Source organism: Channa argus, chromosome 16 (genome assembly GCF_033026475.1).
Source record: "Channa argus isolate prfri chromosome 16, Channa argus male v1.0, whole genome shotgun sequence".
NCBI classification, from domain to species: Eukaryota; Metazoa; Chordata; class Actinopteri; order Anabantiformes; family Channidae; genus Channa; species Channa argus.
Genome location: NC_090212.1, coordinates 23,057,411 through 23,084,966, shown reverse-complemented (window position 1 = coordinate 23,084,966; position 27,556 = coordinate 23,057,411). Strand labels below are relative to the sequence as shown.

Below are 27,556 nucleotides of genomic sequence, written 5' to 3'. Positions count from 1 at the left end.
TTGAATTGAATTGAATAGAGTGTGTGTGAATTGGTAATGGGAAGCAACATTGGGTTAGGGTTAGCGCTGTGGATAAAAGTCTTAAATAAGTTGACATTTACTTGTATTGGTGCCAACATAAAAAGTAAATTTGGGCCTAAAAATAACATTTGCTCCTTTGTATTTTGGGAATTACTAACTGTTTTTACAAATCAATAAATGTCTCTGATGTCTTGTTTCCTTAGGACATTAATATTATGCTGTTAAGGTTAGTGTCTCATGTGACTGTGTGCATCTTCAGCTTTTAGACATTTGACTGATGAAGATTTAAAAGGTAACACGGTGAAAGTTCATCTTAGGAAACGTTTTTGCACTAGACAATTTTTGGCCTATATTTTCCTTTTTTTTGGTCCATGGATTAGCCATATTATCACAATTTGTCCTCCTTGATTTTACTTTGTTGTAAGTAAAGCTTAAAGATCCAAACCAGGAGAAGGAGACTTAGAAAAAACGAAAGGAAAATAAAAACAAACCTGACAAAACGGGGAATAGTACAGGTAGAATCTCACCTCTGGATTTGGTCTCGGGCTTCTGTCTCAGCCTCCTGACAGCGCTGAAGCTCGGTCTCCACCTTCTGCTTCTCTTTTAACAATTTCTGAAGCTGCACCTGAAAAGGGGAGATCTCCTGCAGGTGGCCCATACTGGGCAGGGCTGGAGGACCCAGAGACACAGCTTCATCAGGTGATTGGATGGGGTGGGAAATTAGGTCCATTGAGCTGAGAGATCAAAGAAAAAGGGGAGGGGTTCCGGTTCAATTGTTGCTGAAACATGACACCACCAGAACTGTGTATCTTAAATAAACAATACACAAATGGCAGGAAAAGCCTTTGTACTTGTGACCTGATCTGATAGCAGTGACAAGCTAACACATAATCAATTGCAATCAATTGAAATTTGCCTGCACATGAAGCAGAGTAATCAGATTTCTCCTCCACATCAGAACTATATTGGAAGCCTGGCTCATAGGTCGTAAGAGTATAGTGATGGAAAACACTGAAAGGGGTGAGAAAGAAAATCAAAGGAGAGACCTTTGAAAACAAATCTGTGGGGGAAAGCAACTTAGTTATATTTTCTGTCGGACTTTCACTTTCAAACTATAGGAACTTTTTCATAGTTCTTAGAAACACAGTATAAACCCCTTTTTCGAAGATTGAATCATGTGGACTGGACTTGTTTCTTCTAAGTTTTAAATGCTTCACTACCTATCCAAGCAATCTGAATAAGTTTCTAAGAAGAAAGAAAGAAGTTCAGTTTATATGATTTAATCTTCAGATAACAAAATCTGGATGACTGAGAATCTTCCCCGACAAGTCCCTCTTTTGTGTGTTTGGACCACAGGAACTAAGAACCATAACATTTCTTAGAACACTGGTTTGAGGAACCTTTTAGGCTCCTACTCTAGACAAGCTGCTTTTCAACTGAATACGAACCATGTGGATATATTTAACACTGAGCCAATGCTACATATAGGAGGCTCAATTTTGTCCCTAGTGTTGCTGCTTTAACTATTAACTATCTTGCTACAAATTGATGATTTAGAATAATAGAATGTGGTCAGTTTATTCAAAATATTTGACCTGACATTTTCAGCACCAAGTTGAGAGCGGTGACAGTGGAGATAGTGGAGACTTTAATTAGGGCTCAAACCTGTCGTAATTAAGTTTTATTAAGTTAATTAATATAATAATAATAATAATATTATAATTAATATTATAATTATTAATAACTTGAAAAATTATGTGGTTAGTTTATCCAGATTTATAAATCCGACCCATATCTCCCTGTAGAGGTGCCAGGGAGCGCAAGTATGCAGCAGTGATTGCCTGTTACTGCCATGAGCCAAAAGGGAATGTTGAAATTATGTGTTATATGAGATATTAGATCACCACAACTCAATATAAGAATTCATAAATGCATCCCAGCATGTCTGCCACCCTGTGGCACTTTTGATGGTGTTGGGAATGTAAACAAAGAAACAGCTCCAGATGGAGAGTTTAAAGGTTTAAACACAAACATTTCATGTTTGTGTTTAAACTCTATAATGGAGGTGATTTAAATTGTTGCGAAGCAAAAAACTTGAAAATAAACATATTCTTTTTAAAAAAAAAAAATACTCAAAAAGTACAAGTACAAAAATTTGGTGAAAAATGCAGCTGAAGTAGCAATTTTATATCAGTTTAACAGGACAGTTTATTATCATCATTTTAAACTATTTTTCATAAACAGCAGAAAAATAATAATTTTTAAAGCATATACACATGGATCATCTTATCCCCAAATACCATTTTCCCATTAAATTCAGATAAACTCATAAAATCAGTTCATTCATGAGATGATCGAACTTTTAATAAAATTATACAGCCATAAACTTTATGGTGATGTGGCACATGTTATTACCAGTTCAGGATGTGGTTTTTAAACATTTAGAGAACTTAAAACCTCTCCTGCTTTCCAAAACGTCTGTGAATGTTTTCACCTAGAACAACACTGCAACAGTGTGCAGTCCTCCTTTCCTGGAAAACCACCTCAATGTTCATCTGAGACTCGTATGAAAATTTCATCAGACTATAAGACGGATTAAACTGGAATCTACCAAAGTTGCAGCATTTCATAAAAACATTTAACTCTTTGTTCTCCCCAATAGTAGCCACTACACTTCACTAACAATCTCTCCTCTCTCTCTCTCTCTCTCTCTCACACTTACAAACACACACACCATTTCGGAAGCTACATTGCAGCTTAGCTGACCCAACAGGAGCAAATGATTTGAGTTCAGTGCCTTGCCTAAGGACACTAATGATGATGATCAAGTGTTTTATCTTCTGAGAAACAGTTGCCCTGAAATAAGTGTTCAGTAATCTGACCTGTGACCTGCTCGGAGGGTCTGTAGCTCCACTTCCAGCCGCTGCCTCTCTTCCAATGCTCTGTCTCTTTCTCTCTGAAGCCTCAGCAGCTCCTCCTGATGAGACAAGATACATGCCAATAACATGAACTCTGAGACTATCAGCAAGAAGAACAATTCAGTGTTAATGAAAAGAATAGTAAAAGGAAGAACAGAAACAGTTTCTGTTGTTTAAATTATTTCAAACTCAGGCTGATGATAAACCTGTCTTGATATTTAGAAATGAATTCTCATGATAGAAAAAATGACTTTTTAATGGATCAATATATCTGTTATGCATATTGGTCACAGTACCAGAACAGCATAATTTCTGTAGGATTTAATTTGAACTCAAAATTCATAATTCATTACTTTTCAAATCAACAAACTCTTTCTTTCACATTAACACAGCCTATTTCATGAGATGTCACATGTTGAATGTGTTTTGTTCCCCATTCATGGTATTAAATGTGGATATCCATAATTATCTATATATAAACAAAATATCTTTACCTAATCCTTGATTTTACCAATTATGGCACATAAACCTGTCATATTGTGAAAACTCTGCTCCCATTGGCTGTAATCCTGTCAGTCCTAAACTACAATTCCAGAGTCAATGCAAACATTTAGAATTAAACTGCACCAGTAAATGTTCAATAAGTGTTTGTGGAGTTTTTTTTTTAAATGTGCTCAGGTCTCTGTTAAATGAGAATCCATATCTTGATCTCAGAGAGGCCGTCTGTTTAAAGAAAGGATTAATTAACTAATTGGGTAATTAACGAACACAAGTGTCAACACTCCTCATAAGAAGGATTTGATTTTTATCAGTGTGTATTTAGCGCTCGATTTATTAAACAGCTCATCATTACAAAGAGAGACTGAAGCTCCAGGTGCATACTAGGAGTAAAAGAGAAACCAGCAGACTGGAGATAGATTTGATGTTTGATGATAATGCTGTGGTCATCACTAAAAACCTTGTTTAAAGACTAATTCAGCAGCAGGACCTGGATTCTGTGTTCATAAGTGAAAGGAAGGAAAAAATTCAAACTTGAACAGAAATACGGGAGAGAGAAGGAGCGAGCAGCAGGTGGGTTTGGTTTAAACAAAGGAAAAACTAGTTTCCGACTGCATGTGTAAAATAAAACTGGTTTTAACTTCCGGGTATTTTAGAGATTGTATTGATCACCAAGTTCAAGCACCCTGAATGTGGTCAGATGTTACAGCTTAACAAGATTATTGTGTTTATTAATAACCACTGTTACATTATAATTAGAAGCTGTGTTCAGTAGAAACTGGCACCATGCACCGTTAGGAAATACTCACAAATGTAGTGAATAATGGTTGGTCTGCTTTTCTGTTGTTGTCAAAGGAATTGCTTATTTTCAACTCTGAATTAATTCTGCTACTGCCATCACAAATTCGGTCACCAATAAAGACCAGAGTCTGTTCCAGAAGCAGTCATACAACCCAGGAGCCATACAACCTCCATTGTGCTTCAGAGTTTAGCTTATTTGGTTCGGATCACAAGCAGATCCTTTCCTACTCCGAACTTTGTTCTCTCCATCATATTGGTAGAGATTCATCTTGGTCCCATCAGTCTAAAGAAGTTCCAGAACTTTTGTGGATCATCTCTGTACTTTTTTACAAACTACATCCTGACTTTCTAAATTTTAGTGCTGATGAGGGAATTCCATCTTGTGGTACAGCCTCATAAAGAATTCCTCAGATGGTGAATGGGTGATACCTTCAGCCCTGCTCTGTGGAGGTTGTTGATTTGACAGACTGTTTTAGGGTTGGAACTAGAAACAGTGCTGCCCAAATAACATTAATTTTCCAACCAGAGGCAATAATATATTTGATCAGGTATCAACATGAGGCAATAAAAAACTGAGATGTCTTCTATTGATGATATCTTTAAAAGTATGACATAGAAATGAACTCTGCCTTAATATTTACAGACTATCCCCTGCTAACTAAACGGCAGGAATGGAAGTGGTGGGCCGAGTCTTTGGTCAGAATGTTTGGAGGTGGACTCAGCAGGAACTACAGACCTGATCCTGACCTCCTCCTCCTCCGTGCTAATTAAAAGCCTGGAGGTCTGGAGTTTAAAGTGAGTGACATCAAAAGAGAAACCAAACCCTCAGAGTCAATATGTGTCTTCTCCAGCGGGGCCGGACGACCCGCTTCAAAAGATCCACACACTTATTAATCACAGTCATTTCCAAATGAGATGATCAGTAGGCAGAGAGACACCGGGCTGACCTTTACTCTGAGGAGTGAAGGTCATGGGGGGTGGGGGTGTCTAACCTCTTCATGACAGGGGTGACAAGGACAGGATGATGGGGGAGGACAGGAGGTAAAAATTAGCATTATGCTCATCCTAGCTCCCTTCTCTCAACTCTCACTAGTTGAAAATACAATAAAAAATAATTCAAATTTTCATCAGAAACTTCCTTAGCTTCCTCCTGGTTCAGGTCCTCCTAATTTTGAGGTTGCTTTTTAAGTAGTTTGTGTAGTTTGTTTGCCCTCTTCTGATTCGGGTTGACCAGTTGTAAAGTTGACCCATTGTCACCTTAATTTGGTTTTCATTTCCACATAGAAAAATCAAAGTGAAAATCTAATCAGAAATTACACAGTGATAGCCTTGTCCACTTATTGTTTACATTGATCTTGTGGTAAATGATGGAAACATAAAAGTAAACAAAAGAAATAAATGCTGGTATGAACTGGTATATACTGCTATGGGTGATAAATGTTCATAAATGTGATTATCTGGATAACAAACCAAGCTCCACATTACAGCAAATGCTGAAAGCTTCTTTGGGACCAAACCAAGAACATCTAAGCCTGTTTCACATATGACATTCACACAATGTTAGGAGAATTCAGCCTCGGACACTGTCAGACGCTGTGTTTCACACATGTAACACACAGTGGGAAATCACCCAAGTGACAACCGTTCTCACGTCTAAAAATCCACACGATTTCAATGTGCAATTAGCACACGCACCAGGCACAACATGACAACACCTAAGCTGTGGAATTATTTTATTTACAGTATATAAAAATAAAAGGTTCTAGCACTCTACTACGACGGCAGTAAAGTAATAGAAATGTCATCAACACGCCCGTCACTTGCCTTTAATTCTCCCAGTAATTAGCAAACACAATACGGACATTGTAGGGGAGGACTTCAAGGATAAAGTCTAGATCATGTCAGCAGCATCTTGGACATTTGCATTTACATATACAACCCCTGTATCTCCAGACAAAGCCTGGAGAATGTCAGAATTCCAGTGGATGGCTGAAAGGGGCTCTACTAAAGGGTCTCATACAACTGTTTTTATCGGCACCTAAGTGTGATTGCTGTGTTCAGACTCTGTTCAGACACAGATCAATTCAACTGGACTTAAACGAGATGGGTGTGAAAACATCTATAAATCCTGATGATGGATGACTTAGAAGTAAAGAAAAGCATCTAGTTCTGGACTGACACTGGACCAAATATGTACCATATCTATCTCACTTTAAAGGTTCTGGTTTAAAGGGTCTGCTCTCTTGTCTCACATCAGTGTATATGTCTGTGAGTTAATTTAACACCAGCTGCTGGTTTTTCTTGGTGAAATTAAAAATGTCTCCTGGCTCTAATCCCCCCAGACCCCCCGGCCTCATTAACAGACGAGATGAGGAGAAACATTAATAACTTCATTTAATTTATTTCTGCAAGATTCAGAGACCAAATTTAACTAAACAGAGACAGGATTCTGCTGAAGACAGTCTGGATGCTACTACACAGAGACCAGATTCTACTGAACTGAGACCAGATTTTACTGAACAGACAGATTCCACTAGAGAGAGAGATAGGATTCTATTGGACAGTGACAACTTCAACTGAGCACATTCTTATGAACTGCTCAGTAATCCTGACTGAATGCATAATTAATGTTAAATGGTTGTATAAGATAAGTGATAAGATAACCTTTACTGTCAATGTACACTGAACAACCAAATTCCAAAGGTACTCTTGGTTTGAGTCATAAAAAATATCTGTACATAAACAGCATTGCAACTTTAATTAGTGCAAATAAATATCTAAAAATGCAAATATAAAATATCAAAAAAACACAAGTACAGATTTGAAGATCCTTTGAGAATGATGTGAATTCTGTCTGCACCTTACTTGAACACTTTCAAGCTCATTCTCTTAACATTGAGGTGGGTTCCCTTTAGAACTGTACAGTCTTGACAGTTGGTCTTGTCTTGCAGTACATTGGTCTGTAAGCTGGGAACATATCCAGCACAATCTGATCGGATATGCCAAGATGTGATGATGCCAAAGATTTATGTGCACCTGGGATACCTCATACAATATATTATTGCCTCTGGTTGGAAAATTAATGTTATTTGAGCAGCACTGTTTCTAGTTCCAACTGATTAAAATCACCTGTCACGATAACAATTGCCTGCGGGTGATTCTTAAACTGATTGTTTACAATTCCACACAGCTTCTCCAGTGGTAGCCTAGCATTAGCCTGGGGTGGTATGTAAACAGTTGTAATCAGAATGGCAGAAAACTGTCTCAGCATGTAGAATGATCTACATTTAACTGCCAAATATTCCAAGTTTGGTGAGAAATATTTCCCAATACCATTTGTTGCTGTACACCAGTGGTTACAAACTTAAACACACATGCCGCTACCTTTGTTCTTACCAAAGGCTGCTATCCTGTCAGCCTGGTACACAGAGAAACCAGCTAATTCAGTAGCCACGTCGGGGAACAGCAAAGTCTATGTGATGATCGCAGTGCAGCTTTCCGAACGCAGTAAAAATTTGGAGTCATTGTACTTTTTACTTGTTTCCATTTTATGTTACTTTACACTACTTCGCTACATTCCAGAATAAACACTATAGTCTTTACACTACCGCCATCTAAAGGCCTTACTGTCTGAGCTCCTGACAAATTTTACAATCACAATGATAAGACCAGATCACAGAGGAGATTAGCTTTCATAGTTCCTCTCACTAACTCTTAACTGGGGCACACTGGTTTAACACCTCACTACTGAAACAAAGTGCACCATGTTCCTTAAAACATTTGCTCATTCAGCTTTCGCTTATTTGGTAAAGGTAAAGTGCTTTATTTCTCACTATGCAGATGTACAGCAAAATTGCGTCAGATGGTCAGGTTTGTCCTGAGCCAAGGTAGGGGAAGCCGGTGCACCCGGAAGAAACCTAAACAAACACGGGGAGAACATGCAAACTCCAAACAGAAATGACCTGTCCTGTCCGGGCACCGAACCCAGGACCTTCTTGGTGTGAGGCAACCATGCTCCACTGTGCTGGGTTAATTAATAGTTTTGTTATAATGCTTTGAATATGTTATGTCTTGTCAGGGTTCTCCTTATTTTCAATGAAATTTTGTGTAGTACGGATTAACTAGTTAATGGACAAAATGTTTCTGACACCTTTATTAATCATAATTTAGCATTAAAACATAATTGATGACGAAACTAAATTCAACCAGTCACTAAAACTCTAAATCTCTGAGCTGTTATTACTTCAAACAAAAAAAATTGGTGGAATAAATTTCTAAATTCTTCAGTTATGGAACCAAAATTTTTCTTCTAAGCTACAAAAACACAATCAGTAAGAAGCTGAACTGATCGAGGGGCAAACTGTTATTTGAAAATTCAGTACAGGACAGGGGGTCAGCTCAGATAACTCTCTGAGCTGACTCCACTGGTTGCGTTCCACTGTTTCCCTCCAAACTGTAATCACTGTTTGAAGTGCTTGTTAAGAAACCAACACTGCAGCATCTCGATGGCAGGTTGCCATGACAACAAACAGACATCTCATCATCAACATTCATTGGAGAAAGAGTGAGAGAGAGAGAGAGAGAGAGAGAGAGAGTATGAGTTTACCTTGGTTGCTTGCTGCTCCTGCTTCTGAACCAGATCCTGTTCCAATTGTTTACACTGCAGAGAAACAGAATCAGCTTTTTTTGTTATTTTTCTCGCATGATTACCTGTGGGGTGAAGAAAATCACACCTGCTGACAAGCATGATGATGTCATCGCCACAGAGCAAACAACTGAACTCTGGACCAGAATTCTTTCATAATGTTACAGCACGTAGACATGGTCAGTGAAATAGTTACTGTACAAAGTATTGAATTATGGCTCAAAGTATAGATATTTTTATTATGATACTGACAAATGCTAGTGAAAAACTGAAAACCTGTGGTGCAGCTGCAGCCCTCTGTGACCCACGGCCACAGATGAGCTCCAACCCCTGCAATCTATGGCTCTTCAATGCACTGTAAGCACCTTGGGAGCAAGATGCATTAAGTGCAGTGTTGTGGTCAACAATAATGCCCACATTTGCTGAAAGGGAACCAAACAGATTATTTTTTTCTCAAAATAGATTTAGTTAACACCACAATCTCCTCCTGTGTGCAAAATTAATAAGATATATGCCTGAGTGTGTCTGCTGCAACAGAACTTCTCATCTTTTAAAACAATAAAATGCAATAACTAAACCAGCGAGACAATAGGTCAAAACTAGATAATTAATATCCATGTACAACTCCTTAGGGGATTGAATTATTTAAAGTTACCGTAGATTACCCTCAGTTATCTAATCAGCTTTTAAAATTTTAGTTATTGTCAAAAACAATTCCATTAAAGATGAGGAATATTCAGTAAACAAAACCTCTGGGTCCAGCTAAAGTTTCCATTTGCACACGTTAAATAAAAGTGACATGTTCTAGTGAGCAATCACTCACCTCGGTCAACTTGGTCCCACCATAGGGCTGTGCAATGATGGCTGAGTATTGTTAAAGCTTTTTCAATCTCTTTACCTCAATAATGGTGCCCAAACAATACTTTAACAAAATTAAAACTACATTACTTCCTTAAAATTTAAAACCTACAAGAAACAAAAAACTGTCCTGACAATCATTGATTGAAGTTTTAAATAAGTATAGATTATCAAAATCCGTATTATCACATATTAAAGGCAGTAGGTCCTGATGACATACCTGTGGAGGTACGGAAGAGTCTAGGAGAGGTGGCAGTAGAGTTTCTGGGTAGTTTGTTTAACCAGATCTTGGAGAGTTAGAGGATGCTAGAGGAATGGAGGAGAAGTGTACTGGTGCTGATTTTTAAGAAAAAGGGAGACGTGCACAGATGTGGCAAATACAGAGGAATAAAGCTGATAACCTATACAATTAAGTTGTGGGAAAGAGTAGTGGAAGCTAGGCTAAGGGCAGAAGTAAGCATTTGTGAGCAGCAATATGGTTTCATACCTAGAAAGAGTTCAACAGATGCAGTATTTGCTTTGAGGATGCTGATGGAGAAGTACAGAGAAAGTCATAGGGAGTTGCATTGTTTCTTTGTAAATTTATAGAAAGTGTATGACAGGGTGCCGAGAGAGGAGCTGTGGTTTTGTCTGCAGGAAATCTACAGTGGCAGAGAAGTATGTTAGAGTGGTGCAGGACATGTATGAGAGCTGTAAGACCGTGGTGAGGTGTGGTGTAGGTGTGACAGAGGAGTTCAAGGTGGAGGTCGGTCTGCATCAAGGATCGGCTCTGAACCCCTTCTTGTTTGCTCAGGTGATGGACATTTACATTTACATTTAGTCATTTAGCAAACGCTTTTATCCAAAGCAGGCTGACAGATGAGGTTAGACTCCGTTGACTATGATGTTTGCAGATGACATTGTGGTTTGTAGTGAGAGCAGGGAGCAGGTGGAGGAAAATCTAGAGAGGTGGAGGTCTGCTCTGGAAAACAGAGGAATGAAGCTTAGACGCAGCAAGGCAGAATACATGTGTGTCAATGAGAGGGACCCAGGTGCGTGAGGTTACAGGGAGCAGAGGTGAGAAAGGTGCAGGACTTTCAGTACTTAGGGTGAATGGTTCAGAGCAACGGAGAGTGTGGAAAAGAGGTGAAGACGCGAGTGCAGGCAGGTTGGAACGGGTGGAGAAAAGTGTCAGGTGTGTTGTGTGATACAAGAATATTGGTGATAATGAAAGGAAAGGTGTTCAAGACGGTGGTGAGACCAGCGATGTTGTTCGGCTTAGAGACAGTGGCACTGAAGAAAAGACATGAGGCAGAGTGGGGGAGGCAGGGCTTAAGATGTTGAGGTTCTCTTTGGGAGTGATGAGGATAGCCAGGATCAGGAATGAGGACACCAGAAGGACAGTTCATGTTAGATGTTTTGTAGATAAAGTTAGAGAGGCGAGATTGAGGTGATTTGGACATGTTCAGAGGAGAGACTATGAATATATTGGTAGAAGGATGGTTGGAGCCGCCAGGCAGGAGGTCTGGAGGAAGACCAAAAAGGAGATTTATGGATGTAGTGAGAGAGGACATCAATTTAGTTTGTGTGAGAGAAGAGGATGCAGAGGATAGAGTTAGATGGACACACATGATTTGCTGTGGCGAACATGAAAGGGAACACCCGAATGGAAAAGAAAAACTCACTATCACTCATAGATCATCTGTCCTCCGGCTTAAAATATTCAGACCCCCCTCACTTTTTTCAATTTTGTTATGTTTTAGCCTGATTTTTTTTCCCCCATTATTCTACACTCAGTACCCCATAATGACAAAGTGAAAACAGAATTTTAAAAATGTTTGTAAATTTATTAAAAGAACAAAATAAATATCACGTTTACAAAAATATGTATAGACAATAGATATTTCTACACCTTTGCTGGCCTCCTCCTCTTATAATAAATAATAAATTAAACTGATAGGAAATCATTTGGAAAGGCAACCTCTCTATAGAAGGCCTCACAGCTGACAATTCATACTGTATCAGAGCAAAAGTCTAACTACCTGCAGAGAGAGACAGGATTATTGCAAAGCACTGATCTTGGGAAGGCTACAAAAACTGCAGATTCCCAAAGCACTGTTACCTCTATAAGAAGTCTGACACAACCAAAACTCTTGAGAGAGCTGGTCACCTTGCCAAACTGAACAGTTTGGGGAGAAGGGCATTAGTAAGAGAGGTGACCAAGAACATGATGATCACCCTGAGTGAGCTCCAGAGATCTTTTCTTTGTCTAGACCGAAGCCTCTTCTTAGTCTAAACACATGAAAGCCTGCATGGAGTTTGCAAAAATACACCTGAAAGACTCTCAGACTGTAAGGAAAAAAAATATTTTGTCTGTTGAAATAAAGAATTCAACCATTTGGCTTCAATTCCAAATGTTATATCTAGAGGAATCCAGGAACTGCTCATCCCCTGCCCAATATCATACCTACTGTACAGTGGAGCATGATGGCAGCATCATGCTGTGGGGGCGTTTTTCAGCAGCAGGGACTGGGAGACGCGTCAGGTTTGTGGACAAGCTGAATTGAGTAAAGTACAGAGATATCCTCAATAAGTCAACTGTACAATATAGTACAACAACATCAACTCCACCCAGCTCTCCAAGCCCCCAATACATCTGTACCAAAACACTCAACAGAAGATGCACTGTTACTGTGAAAAAGCAGTTTAAAAAAATTACACTGCACTGTGCAGTACCGGCACTTTTTTGTAGTGAGTGGTTAAATAAAACCTTTCCAGAATTTCATCTTGTAAAATGTATTTCTTGTTTAATTAACCAATAGAATTAAGATTGTTTTATTAATGCTTTTATCATTATAGACAGTAGTGATATATTAGATGGATGGTGGTGGCTGCCATGCAGGGTGCATGCACCTGACCCACCAGGAGCAACTTGGGGTTCAGTGTGTTCCCCAAGTACACCTTGATACAAAGCCGGGGACCGAACCACTAACACTATGGTCTGTTGACTAGTGATGGGCGGATGGATACCAAAAAAATCGATATTTCGATTTTGACGGCCAATTTTAAAATATCGATATTTTCTGTTTATTTATTCATATTTTCTCTGCAGTCATATCCGAATGTTTTCTGCTCCTTCTACATCAATTTGTATATTATTTGTGATGCACCACATAGGAACTACTTTTCCTTCCGCCGATCCGCCCCATGATCCACAATCTTCAACTAAACTTCTTCGACACGTGCTCGGCCGGCTGGCGGCTCCGCCTCCAAACACAGGCAGCATTTCGGACCGAAATGTATAATTTTTATTCACGGACTATTTCGCTACGAACTTTCTGTTTCAAGAGAATTGTAGAAATAGGCAAAGTGTGTCTAATCCATAATTGGTTTTAAGCAAAGGGAAGGAAATACAGATGGGTATATAAGACATACATGTAGATGAGGGCGAGTCATGGATATAAGGTGACATAAACTGTTCACCTGATAAAGAAAGTGTCATGCTGTTGTCATGGAGATAAGTCAGAACGTATTAACATGCTGTTGCATGTTAATAAGTTTTATTTGAAATAATGAAAATGTTAAAAATGCCAATAGGTTGAACAATGATTTAGCTGTCGTTTTAATGTTTTTAATTATTCCCTGTAAGGGCTCACGTGATTGTGTTTCATCGTGATCAGATGACAGAAGTAACATAACACTCTGGATATCGGATCGGACCGATATCGCGATACTAGCCAAGGTATTACTTGGTATTGGATCGAATCTGAAATCATTGGTATCGCCCATCACTACTGTTGACCGGTGCCTTTGCAACTGAGCTACAGCGTACCACTACATTTACAACTATTTTGATTACAAAATGCAATGCACCACCCCCAAGCTATTGGTAAATAGTAACTGAAAACACAACTAAAATACAAATAGTTGATAGTAGCATAGCATTCAGTCCATACCATTTTGCATATTAGTTTACATATTAGTTTACTAATAACCCCTATTATCTTTTTTATGCATGTCTGAGCCTGAAAGAGGTTTTTACTACTGTCAGGAGTACATGAGATATAAAGCAAGAAAGTATTCAGAGCGATTTTTAAAATGTCTTGAAAATGAAGATAGCTTAGTAGCAATGCCCAATTTCCTTCAAGCCAAGCTATTTGAATATTAAAATATCTGGTAATCAGTCAGAAATCTCTTGGTTCCACAGTTATCAAAATAATGTCCCAAATTTTAAAGGCCATTCATTTAAACTTCAAGGTTGGCTGTATTGTTATTCCGTTGAGAAAAATTCCAATCCACTATCTGAACCTGTCTTCCTGATTGTCTGTAGCAGGACCATGTAATGTTTGAAGCCTTTTCTGTTCTTACTGGCTCTCAAATCTGCCAATTGTAATTCACTACTGGAATTCCAACACATTTTCTTAAGAGTACCCTGTTGCTAGTGTTAGCATAAGAACTTAAATGTCGTTTGATGTTTTCTTTTTAAAAAACAAAAAACGTTCAAACTGCAAACACAAAGACACTCTTTTGTGCACAGGTGCTTCGGGTAAATCTCTGGTTTCACAAAAAAATACCACTAAAAACACCACTATTACTACCTATGCAGGAATCATCCTAAATAATAGCCCAGAAAGTACGTGGTAGATTCAGCTTAACAATCAGTGGAGGAAAACTAAGTGAGTAAATACATTTTCGTCAAGTATCGTATTTAAATTTAAATAGAATAAGCAACTATTTACCATATTTACCAAAAAGAATAAAATCACCGATTACATGTTTTGATTTGATTTAATTTTTAAAAATGTGCTCTATCGTTATGTATATCATTATGGAGAGATGAAATTAACTATACGAAGACACTGTGTTCCTATCTCACAGCACCAGGGCAGGTAAATTGGATTGCTGATTGCTGGTCTTGGCTTGTGGTGAATTCAAGTTGTTTTGTTCTTTTACTTGGTCTGAACTTATATGGCACTTTATTTTTTATCTTATCACTAAATAAAGAACTCTGCTATAATGTTTTTCATTCATCTAAATACACTTATAAGCTCACACACATACAAAGATAGTCACACACATATGAGGGAGTAATATATGACAGTAGCTGGGAATCCATGCACCAATCTGCAATTTGTGGATGACCACTCTACCTCTTGGGCCTCTGTTGCATCTATGTGAAGACTAAAGAATAAAAGACAAAAAATACTGTACCATTAAAATAAGGAAACTGCTCAGCTCTGAGTGCTACTTGTTGATACCAAAGGAGAGAAATTGGCATTCACGTATTACTTATGTCTTCATAATAGTGAGCGTCCACAGATCCCAGGATTGTTGGTTTGATTCCCAGCTCCTACTGTCACATGTGGGAGAATCCTTGAGCAACTGACTGAACCCTGAAATATTTGCTCACAGTGAGTGTAGCTACATAGCAGCTCCCCCATCAGTGTGTGAGTGTGTGTGATTGTAAGTGTGAATGGGTGAATAAGAAGCAATGTAAAGCGCTTTAGGTACCATTGAGGTAGAGAATCCCTAATCCTTAACTGGTCACAACAATCCACATCGGCAGTTATAATGCTATAAAATGATAAAACACTGTTGCACATATGAGGCTGGAGTTAAACCTTCTGTAGCAGAAACTGGATCCAGGTTATGTCAAACCCAACAACTCTCTTCTATATGTGTGTGTGTCCAAGTACATCGGGGGATGGTCCAGGTGACTGAAATAACCTCACATTAACTCAGTAAGAAGCATAAACCTGCAGCTTTTGTGTGAAAAGAGATGGGGGGGGAGGCAAAAATGACTGGGAGCCCCACCCTCGTTCTAAAATTTCCCAACAGTCCCAGCGGCGGTGGGAGATAATCCCTGAGAGATGAGGAGTGGGAGCGGGGGAACATGAGCACAGGGAGGGTAGGGAATCCTCCAGTGTGGAGAGTCTCCTCTTCTTTTTCTCCTGCGAGGATTACAGCGGCATTTGAAACATAATTCAGAGCAGCAATAGAGAGGGGTGGGAGGGGGGATAAAGGTGGAGGGGAGGTGTTAACGTGGGAGGCTGAATGTTAAAAGATGAAGGAGCTGTGTACCAGTACTGCATAAAGTACTACTTTAATGCTAATAATACTATATTAAGTATGGCGTCATTCATTTCTCAAACACGTGTACCAATATTACTGCTTTGATTGTATTAGTTCTACAGCAAAACTATTAAGTTTTCCAGATTTTTTGTTACAGTACAACAAAACCGTTCTTGTACTCCATCATTGGTACAAGTTTCAGATGTGTTTCTTTTATTAATTCACTTTATCTAAGTACTACAAGTACATAACCAAGTACTTCAATTCCACGTTTTCAATCAGTTCTGATATACCTGTACAACCACTTCAGTATTTAGTAGAAGTAATACTTCATCCTGTAGTATCGATTTCATCTGATCCTCCTCCCTGTGACTGTTGCCATGGTTACCGGTCATGCCGCCCATCGCCATGGCGACAACAGCCCATCCATCACAGTTTCTGATCTGTCACATTAGGAGGAGGTGGAGTTTAGGAGCCCACCACCTGCTGCACAGCATGCTGTGAGCCGCCACCCCCCATCTCCATTCTTAAATGCCCCCCCATCCTTCCATCAGTCAGATCTCTCATGTCTTTCATTTCCACACATTTCTCGCCCCCATCATCTCTTCCACTCCCCCCTGATCCTCCCTCAGAGAGTGGGATATGAATCCAGATGAATTGTGGGTAATAAATCCAGCACTCCGCAGGTTTTTGGTAATAAACTCTGTGAAGTGAACTTCGATAATAATCAGCCTGCAGAGGTGATGTGGGGAGGAACGGGGGGGCATGAGGCTGGACTTTTTTTTCAAACTCCAAACATTTTCAATCAGTCTGTGACTTTTCTTCACCTATTGATCATTTATCAGAATAATGTCAGATTGATTAAACAGTGCAGCTCCTGCTGCTAAAACATGTGCAGCTCAGGAAGCAGTTATTTTTCTTTTTCTGTTGACTCAATCATTACCTGAAGTTAATTTATGTTCAGTTTTTTTTTATGTTGATCTTCTGCTCTATTTCTAATGTTAATGAAGATCCACTTCCCGTTACTTGCGTTTTGTTGTTTTTGCTGTTAGTTTTGCTTTCTTAATTCATAAGATATGACATGTAGGAATGTCCTGACAGTGATGCTACAAAATGTGTCGACACATCCTCAGAAAGAACATACTCAGGTGAGCCGACAGGTGCACAAACAGCAAGAGTGGGGTGGTTCAGCAAACAGCAGCTTTGTCAGGTCGACTCAATCTTGATGTCAATATTTGTCTGAGCAATGTTTTGTTTTCACATCGTTCAAAATATTCATGTTCAGACAGAAATGCAAATATTTGAGGTTTGGGCTGCCAGAGCTGCCAAAACGCGAGCCCCACACCGAGCACAGCACCGCAGTCACTGGGTTAAACAGCCATCTTAAACAAACAAGAGGACTCACCTTGGCGACAGACCTGTCTCTCTCATGCATCACAGCCTTCATCTCCTGAGCTGTAATGTCATTTCGCCTTTGCCGTGTCAAATGCAAATGCTGAACCAGAACCGACCCAAAATGTTCAACTTCCTGAACAGAGTCAGCATTGCAAACACGCTGAAGAAGTACATCCACATCCTGGAAACCAAAATCCACTATCAATAAAACATCATGGGGTTAAACTTTCACAACCTGTAAAACTACAAAGAACAAACACAATAAGATCAGGGTGAAAGTGTTTTTACCTGATCACAATCATCCACATCTAGATTCTCCAGCCTAAAACAGACAATGTACAGAGTCATAAATAAAACATTTAAAATCAGTCTTTCTATGACAACCAAAGCCCCACTGTAAACTACCTACAGCCCCGACAGTAGGTTCATATGGCCTGTTCCGATAAAGAACTGTGCTGAAAACTAAAGTAAAGGGTCTCCACTTACAGTGCATTCAGAAGGTTTTTGTAATGTTGCAACCTGATACTACAATGTTGTAAATGTATTTGTTTTCTCATTAATCTACATAACAAAATTGAAAAAACGGAATAGGTCTTAAAACTGTCTGAATGGACTGCATATTGTGCCCTCCACCTTATTGATAACTGAACCACTTTACACTACTTCTTATTCACCCATTCACAGTCACAATTACTCACACACACCAGCTGGCATACACTCACCAAGAGCAACTAAGTTGGGGTTCAGTTTCTTGCTCAAGGACAATTCGACATGTGAATGGAAGAGCCGAGGATCGAACCAACAACCCTGAGCTTGGTGGATAATTGCTCTACCTTCTGAGTTGACCAAACTCTATTGATAAAGGCCAGTGTTGTGGTAATAGATTTTGCAAGTTTCCTGTGTACTTTGATGAAAAACATTTTTGGTATCATTAAAGTTTCTCTTTGTTCTGATGCAGAAAAATATATTTTCTTCTAACTTAAATTTAAAGCTGGAGAACAATTTATATATAACTGACATACTGAGGACCTTATGTTAATATATTCCATGGAGTATATCGATACAAGTTGTTGTCTAAAATTTAAGAACAGAAAATGGAGAAGCAGAAGATGCCCCCCACGTGTTCCTTTTACAGACCATATTACACCTGGACCTCTGTAGCATCCATTAGATGACCTGAGTGTCGCGGCTGCAGCAGCTGTGCAGTAATTTGGTCGTGCACTCCCTAAAGTCCACCCGAAACCATCCGTCACAGCGTGGGGCGAGCAGACTCTGTCCAGGACTTTATTTCTCTGCCAGCGGTCCTGATGCTGGACTTGCAGCCGGCTGATCTCTGCCTCTCCTCCTGGGAAGCGCTTTCATTTAGCCTGCTGCTGTTTTGCTGTAATAAACTGTAATAAGGTGGCCGAGGCGGCTGCGCTCTGCAGGGAACAGCAGGTAATGAAAGACCAGCCGCCTCCAATAAAGCTCCTCTAACACCCTGCTTAGAGCCCATCCAGCCCGGCTCAGCTCGGCTCGGCTCGGCTCGCTCCACAGCCGTCATTAACGCTCCCACTCACACCTCAACTCCACAGAAATTCCGCTGCCAGCAGTAGCAGCAGCCATTAATGGGATCAAATGATCTGAGAGAGGAGATATCTTCATTATTTCACAAGTTTCGGGCTGAATATTTTAAATCTGCAGCTGATAAAACTTGGAGACATGGAGACGGGTGGAAAATCCTCAGCCCTGATGTGCAACCAACTCTCCTAAACATGTCGACCACGGTTAAAAGGAAAACCTAACCAGATTCTCTTTATAGCAGTGGCTGTCAATGTGGGGGCTCAGGCCTCTCCAAGTGGTAACAGGAATATTGTTCTCAAACTGGATTTCAATTTGAGATGCTTGGGATGAAGAAATAAATGTGAGCAAGGTGTGAGTGGGGGTGGGGGTGATGAGGCCAGAGAAATTTAGAAAATGAAAAGTAGGAGAAGCTTTAAGAAGTTAAAAGCTATAATAAAAGAAAAATTATTAGATAAAATAATCATGACAATATCTAATGATTTACAGAGGAATCAATGGATCCATTTGAAAATTCTCCAACTTGTTTGTCCAGTGTGATGAAGCTTCAAAAACACACATTTGCCCACAAACACACACCTGAGCACAAAACAAACACGTTAACTGAAGAGCTACAGGCCATGCTGCCCATTAGAAAAACACACACATGCACGCACGCACGCACGCACACACACACACACACACACACACACACACACACACACACACACACACTTTGACACACAGCCTCAGTCCCGACAGATGGAACATGTTCCTCCATATTCTGTCCCTTATAATAAGGACTGTGGCCTCCAATATCAATTACCCTCTCATCTTTGGGGGAAGAAGAGAGCGGAGCAAGGGAGAGGGGGTATTATCTCTAATTAGATTTTCAGGTCTATTTGGCGGATCCTCGAAGTAGACGAGAGCTAGTTTCACGGATCTTAACGAGACTGGAGTGGTAATAGAAGAAGAAGAAGAACGAGGAGAGGAGCAAGATTCTAGTTATTATAATTTTAATCCACATTGATTTCTGTCTCAGGCTCAAAAATGTTTCCTTCTCTGATGAAGTCAGTCTGCGTACAAACCATTCAAAATAAGACTGCTTACAATTAATTTCACTAACACTATCATTTACAAATTAATTTAACATATTGTTGCTGAAGTCTCACACCTGCTTTATTACATCTTCATTTCCCAAATTTTGGACTGAACTACTTTTAAAGAGAACTTGTTTTACAGCTGTTGTTTGTAATGACTGAATATTTGTGCTGCAGAACACACATGATGTTGTCTACACTAAACTGACCCCAGATCTGTTCCAAAATTAGTCTGGCCCAACAACAATTACAAATATGGGAACCAACATGGATGAGCTGTTAAACAGTAAAGGTTATAGCTTTTAATCTGAAAACAGCTATATCATGCTAAAGAAAATGCTGTGAGAGCAGTAAGGTCGTGTCTAGACACTAAACACTGAGCTGAAAATATGAATAAAGCTCAGTAAAGATTAAAGGAGCTGCAGGTTCACCCCTTGTTTCATTTTATACTAAAGATTATGTTTATTTCAGTGGCCTTAAACTTCAAACAAGACAAACTGGTCAAACTGCTTCGGGAGGAATGAGACATACCCGGCCACTTCCTGCAGTCGGCGAGCACGGAGCAGAGCCTCATCTCTCTCCTCATTGGCCAACAGAACTCGTGACATCAGGGCCTGATCCCGGTCCTTCTGAGCTGCCAGGATCTCATCCAAGACCACTAGAAGAGGGTGGGGGCAGGTGTGATAACATTTTTATCACTGTAGGGACTTTTTAATACAATAATGACATTATAAATATTAATAGTAAGATATTTTATCTGACAGGAACAATTGAAAAATCTTCATTGTCACTTTGTAACCAGCTGCTTTGTTAACCACCCCAGTGAACAAGAAAAATATTTAAATATTTACAAAATTGAGTTGAAGGAAAGTAAATTGTTATGTTCACTTCCCCCTCTCCTCCTCCCTCTCCTCACCTGTGGGCTTCTCCCAGCCCTGGGCCTCCCTCAGCTCCCCCTTCAGCTGGTCGTCCACCTCCTTTCTCTGCAGCTCCTTCTCCTTATGAACCAGCTGCTCCTGCAGCTAAAACACAGGTCTTGAGAACAAACTGTATCATCTGCTTTCTTCTCAATGCCTGTGCTGAGTCCTACTTGATTTCATTTTGTATTGGGCTTTAAAAACACATTCATTTTCTTATTGTATATGTGCATTGGAAGGAGGCTGATAAGGATATGGTTGGGTCTGGGTTCCCTATAACCAGTGAGCCAATCACCAAAACAACGCTTATGTAAGGGCAAGGCAGACTTTCAGCCCCATTTCTGAGCCATGAAAAAATATATCACCACATCTGATAATCGTTCATCAACCAAAGGCCAAAACCCCTTTTCAGAATGCTTGGATCTTTAGTTTGTGTGTTTACCTTTTTGTTAATATCTCTCAGAGCATCAAGCTCCTTCAGGAGAAACGAGATATTTTTGTCTCGATCAAAACTCTGAAGTCGACCAAACTCAATGTCCTGAGGAAAACTGAAGAGAAATATTACATTAAAATCAAATCATCAGGTTGTCTTCAGCTTTACTTCACCTTCACTTTTTACCATGCAGGTATAACTGGCCTAACTGGTCCAAAACAAAACCAGCTACAAATTAATTATACAGATTCAAATCTTGCTGAACCTGGACCAGAAGCACAGAACCACTTGTAATCTGTCTTGTGCTTCATAAAAATGAATGACATTCAAAAGAAAATCATAAAAACTGATCTATGCAGTCTGAAAGTTAATATTAACAATGACCATCAGAAAGGTGATGTTATACTAATGTGGATCATGTGTAATGTCAACGATCACAAAAACAAACAAGGACAATTGCTTTTTGTTATTACGGGTTGGGTGTTGGGCTGATTACTAACATTTTTTACATATTACTCGTTACTCATTACTCAAATCAAAAATCATATTACTTTCTTTACATACTGTCAAATGTAACTTGTTATAATTTTCCAAAGGGTTAGGGTCTGTTAAACGTACCGAGAATCAGTGGTTAAAATAATCAACATTTCATCCAGCACATAAGCCACAAGCTTTGTTAGTCCTTTGCAGCTTGTAGTAGCTGCTGGTAATAATTAAAATCCAGTTTTCACTGTTTCTACAATAAATAAAAAAGTCTTTAGGTTTGAACTGTCATATAAAAGAAATTGAAACTACAGAAACACGTGATTGTTTGTATCTCGTTCACACTTACACAAACTAAATATACATGTGTTTTACAGTGGATTAACCTGTTGTCTATGACCACACACATCTGGGCACCTCTCTCTGTGTTGTGATTGGACTGATTGGATTGCAGCAGGTGGTCAGTGGTCAGTGAGGCTGTGATTAGTCAGTGGTTGAGGTTTCATGTTTCATTAGAGAGTAACCTGTGTGTAATCAGGTCAGGTGTTTTAACCTCACATTATCAGCTCTGCAGCACAGCAGCTTTAATAAGCAGCGCCTGATGTTCTCTCATATCACCTTAAAGGTCAGGCTGCTTCTTAGCGTAATAAAGCGAGTAAATAAGACCCTGGAGTCTGGCTGACACTGTCTTCTCTCACTGCTTCTAATCAACTTCCCAACTCGACTCCTTTTACTATCTTTCTATTTCAGTCTCGCTCTCAAATGCTTCCACTAATCAAATCAAGTCTAAATTTAATAGGTCACATTTCAAAAAGTGATGCAACTCAAATGCATCCAGCAATCTCAGGGAAAAAGCATTGAAAAAAGACAAAAGCAGGCAAAAAAAAAAAAAAAAAAAAAAATGGAATTAGAGAATCTAAAGAAAGCAGAGGAACTTTAATGAATAGCAATAAAGTTTTTAATAAATCTGCTCAGTACAGAGAAGCACTGAACATCTTGAATTAATCAAATACAAAGAACATTATAGAAAATCCAATATCGATAAGAAGATTAGTGTTTAAATGTAGAATAATCTATAGCTGTGACACACAGTGTCGTTATTTCAGAAAAAATAAAGTCCGAAAAAGAAAAGTTTTACTTTAAACATTTAAAATGTAAAGCAGCTTTAAAATGACTCTGGTTTATGCAATTTTGTTTTATTGACCATTGAGGGTGAATTAGATTTTTAATCACAGGTGTCCTCACACCAGTCTATGAAAACCTTGTGTCTCCAATGAAAGAACAAAACCTAAACACCCATAGATGAAAACCCAGTAACATATACTAAATCAAACTTTTGTTGTCTGTTTGAATTCAACACAAATGTCACCTGCCTTACTACCTTAAGTTGTGGATACGGCTGGAATTTGGGAAGTAGCTGTCTATGTTTCTCTAGTCCACTGCACTTCAGTGTCGTACAGCTCCTCTCATTACTTCCACTTCTACAGACACTACATGTACATTTTCTCCAAACAGTTTATTCCAAGTAGCATTAATAGTAGTAAAATCACTAGTAGTGGTACTAATAGTAGTAATTGTAATAGGAATATATGGTATCAATCATCTCACTTGTCATCAACAATGATCAGGTGTCTTCGGAGGACAGGACTACGAGGACCTCTGGATGCTGCACCTCCATCAACACTTATCTCTGCCAAAGGAGAGGAGCCTCTGCTGGTGGAAAGGTCCACTTCCATCTCCCCTGCACCTCCTAAAGCCCTTTGGTATGACAAAAGTGTGGCAGGAGACCCAGACTTCCTGTGGGAGAGGGTTGAGGTCAGAGGTTCCTGGAGGTGCTGAGGAGCTGAGACACAAACAGAAAGGAGTGAAGTTGCACAGAAAATATTTTTATTTATTACACAGACATTTCTAAATTAATAATAGATTAAAATAGACTATACAATAGACTATACACTCTTCATTAAAGCATTCGAACACGGGGAAAGTAAAATTGGGAATGACTGGGATCGACGAGCGATCGATGTGTGTGGTCATAGAAAACCTAGGGAGGTGGTGCAAAGTTGCTTTTATATGGAACTAAACCAAGGATATCAAAAGGCCAGGAAGCTTTTAAGGAGTATAAGATATCAGTAGCCTACATGGAAAAGGGCTTAAGTTGGCAAACAATTACGGCTAAGGATGGTGAAGTGCTCAATTAATTTGCTCTTTTTCCAACCAATTGTGTAAACGTGTTTTAAATTTATGGAAGAGCTTAATACTGCATCTAATATGCAGGCAATTGTTTCTAAGCTTCCATATAAGTTGAAAGAGGAGTGGAGGAAGGTGGCTTATGAAATTTATGAGAAATACGAGCATAAGGCTACGTTTAAAGACCTAGGGGAATTTGTAAACAAAGAAGGCCAGGTTGTACTGCACCCTTACTTTGGTGACATAACAAACAAACTTAAAGAACACATAAAGTGTCCTTCAAGAACAAAGTAAGGGAGGGAAGGTGGTAGTAAAAAGAGCTTCAACACAAGTAAGTGAATACTCAAAAGGATGTGAGCATAAGGCCCTTCTAGAAACCATCAAAGCCTGACCTTAGTCTTTTTTGCTATGAGGAGCATAAGTTTGAACACTGTAAAAAGTACACTGTACTTGTACACTGTACAAGGATAAGACAGACTTTCTCAAGAGCAAAGGACTGTGCTTCAGCTGTCTTAAAGGACAGGACATATGAGTATGCGCCGTCAGGAGGAAGTAAACTGCCAGACATGCTAAGGGAGGCACCCTACTTTGCTGCATGTGAAGATCGAGAAGGAGGGGCAGTCTGTAGATGTGATGAACAGGCATGAATTTGTGAACAGCAGACGTAATCAAAACTTCGATGCCAGGCCTGAGAGCACCAAGGGCATTCTTGCCATAGTTCCTGTCCAAGTGAAGGTAAAAAAGGGCAACAAAGTAATTACTTTGTATGCATACTTGGATCCTGGCAGTACAGCTACCTTTTGCACAGATTCTTGATGATCTGAATCTGTTTGGGAAAAAGATTAACCTTCTCGTCACAACTATGGGGGAAAACTAGGTCGTGAACAGTAATATGGTAACAGAGTTGGAAGTAAGCCACCTGGAATCAAATAACTTCACAGGGCTAACAGGTGTTTTCACAAAAGGATTTTCCAGTGAGCAAGGACAACATCCCCTGACAAGATGTAGATAAGTGGCCACATCTTAAAGGAGTGCAAATACCTCTCATCAGCGCAGAAATAGGACTGTTGAGTGGAACTAATGTTGCCAAGGGGAGCCAAAGGAAGTCATTCCTAGCATCAACAATGGACCTTATGCAGTCAGAACTATGCTGGCTGGGACAGTCAAGGGGCCACTGAAAGAAGGTGGTTGCATGTATGTAGACTGCCTAAAATCAAAAAGGAAGAGTCTATTTACCATAGTTTGAAGACTGTATGTCAGATGGGTGGCTTCAGATTAAATAAATGGATCAGTAACATTTGAATGGTGTTAGCAGCCATTCCAGAAAAGATAGAATATAGTGTAGTGTAGAAATAATGGACCTACATCTGAATCAAAATGTCCTTCCAATGGAAAGGGCGTTGGGCATGCAATGGTGCATTCAGTCAGATCAATTCAAGTTCAGGGTCAATATTCAAAGTAAACCCCCCACCAGAAGAGGGATTTTATCCTTGCTGAGTTCAGTGTATGATCCACTGGGAATACTTGCACCTGTGAATTTATATGCCAGGAAAATATGCAGGAGCTTTGTAGGATGAGATTGGGATGTGATGAGATGGTCATGTATTGTAAGGTTAATTAGATTAAGAAGTATAGGTATGAGCGCACTGATTATGTCATTAATGACGTCATATGGCTTTGATGATTCATAGTTTGCCTTTGTAGTTTGCCTTTTAAGTTATTTATCCAATTGTCAAGGACACAATGCATTACAATGGTTTTTCCAAAGAGTTTAGTTTGGCTCAGCTTTTGAAAGGAACAGACGTGAACTACGAGAGACACGGTGGCTGGAGCAAAGGAACTAACTACAAGGTAGTGGGGACCGCAACAAGGTATAAATGAAAGGTTCAGTGTGTAGCTTTGGAGGCACATGATTTCTTCCCGGGTTCTGTGGGTTAGCCATACTTTGAGAAACATGTTTGATGAAACTGAACTGTGAACTGTGTTTGTAAGATCTGTGTTTTTAAGATTATTGTAAACTTGTATATGTACAATTAGTCCCTTATCGGCTAAGTTGAGAAACAAATACAATAAAGATTCAATGCTCGTCATACAACGATCTCCGGAGTGACGTACTTGTTGGACCATTAGATACCAGTGAGATCAACTCTACACAACCAACTGGTGTTAGTACTAATACCTTGAGGCCAGTCGCAGTGGTCCAGGTCCAGACTGATCCCTGGTCTAGAAACAACATCAGAAACAACATCAGGAACCAGAGGAAAAATTGGATTAATAAAATTTTCAGGAGAAATAATTTCAGTAGAAACTAAACAGGAGACATTTACTGTCCCACTTGGAGGCAGTGGATTAGGACATTTGCTATGGCTTCTAAGCTGTACTATGGTCAAGTGTGGGTTCTTCCCTCATTAGTTGATTTATATGTCAGCATAAAAAGGAATTAGTTTAAAATGTTGTCCATCTGTTGTTAACTGTCATTACAAATGGAAAGAGTTTTCACTGCCAGTTTTCCTGGGAAAGAAAAATTCCTTAACACAAGTTAGTCAGGACCACCCTCCAGGAGTTGAGCATGTCTGTGCCAGCATCAACCATCAAGTAGTGGTGGAAAGAAGAGTACAAGCAGTTTGTTACTGTACTTAAATACATTTTTCACATATCTGTACTTAGATTTAATTATTTAAATTTGACATTTAGTCAATTACATCTAAGATCAAATATCTACTATTTAGTACAAGTTCTTCTCCTGTGGAACCAACTCCCAGTTAGGATTTGGATGCAAACACCTTCTCAATTTTTAAAAGCTTGTATGTATGACATTAACTTTGTTTTCTTTCTCCCATAGATGTCATTCTCCTTCACTGCGTCCCTCTCTCTGTCCCTTTCTGCAGGTGGACCTGAGTGTTTTCCAGTGCCCAGCTACTGGTCCTACCAACCTGCCCGTCCTGTCAGGGTAGTTGAGTATGGCTGGTGATGGCATTCGCTCTCGCAGCTCCACATTCACTCCAGGATTAGCTGAAAAATAACAGCATTTAATCTGTCTCAGTTTCTCCATCTGTCTCTTACCTGTCCGTCTCTGTCTGTATCTTTGTCTTTGTTTTGTTTGGTTTTTTGATTGTTATCAAACAATAATCCTATTTGTGGACAGAGAGGGGGACAGAATGACAAACAGGTGGAAAGACAAATTCTTTAATCTGAGGTGGTGCCATAATATTAAGTCAAACACTTGCACAAGCAGACACACACGGAACATCTACATAAAAAAATCCATTTGAGAGTCTCTAAGTTCAGGTTCACTTTTTACTGGTTTAAAGACAGAGAGGGTGTGGACTAAACCTGCTTCAAGATGAGCTTTCTGTTTCTGGTTCCTCATAACACATTCGGGTTCTGGTTCTAACAGTGTTCTGTTAAGGTCTATGTTTGTGTCCAGGTCTTAAGATCAGCATCACGTTCACTACATCTACATCACTGGTCCACATGCAGGTCCTGGTTCTGATTCTGCTGAATTACAGTTATTGAATTATTTTCTCTTTTTCACTTTGAAACTTTTCTGCTGTCCTCCCCACTGCCTCCCCCCAGCTCTGATCTCCTTGTGGACTCGGACTAATTGAGTGCGGCGGCTCTCCTTATTATTCATGTACAATTACAGATGTGATAACGAGCTAAATCCTCTTAAATGACCGTTCATGCCTTGATTCACTTTGAAGTCTTGT

The 27,556-nt window shown here is 39.5% G+C and overlaps 1 protein-coding gene across 3 annotated transcripts in view; it reads right to left on the bottom strand.

Moving 5' to 3' along the window:
• Window positions 1-27,556, bottom strand: part of mipol1 (mirror-image polydactyly 1) — a 56,061-nt gene that overhangs the window by 10,559 nt on the left and 17,946 nt on the right. Inside the window, exons 3-13 of one of the 3 annotated variants that reach the window (XM_067479450.1) lie at window positions 26,780-26,858; window positions 26,026-26,069; window positions 23,268-23,502; window positions 21,186-21,291; window positions 20,743-20,848; window positions 20,358-20,484; window positions 17,476-17,509; window positions 17,198-17,368; window positions 8,845-8,898; window positions 2,904-2,998; window positions 549-755 (exon numbers count right to left, since the gene is read on the bottom strand). In XM_067479450.1, the coding sequence (XP_067335551.1) occupies window positions 549-755; window positions 2,904-2,998; window positions 8,845-8,898; window positions 17,198-17,368; window positions 17,476-17,509; window positions 20,358-20,484; window positions 20,743-20,848; window positions 21,186-21,291; window positions 23,268-23,502; window positions 26,026-26,069; window positions 26,780-26,858 (1,258 nt within the window). Of the gene's footprint in view, window positions 1-548; window positions 756-2,903; window positions 2,999-8,844; window positions 8,899-17,197; window positions 17,369-17,475; window positions 17,510-20,357; window positions 20,485-20,742; window positions 20,849-21,185; window positions 21,292-23,267; window positions 23,503-24,887; window positions 25,029-26,025; window positions 26,070-26,779; window positions 26,859-27,556 lie in introns of those variants that run through there. The other 2 variants (XM_067479451.1, XM_067479452.1) reach the window with 2 other exon arrangements.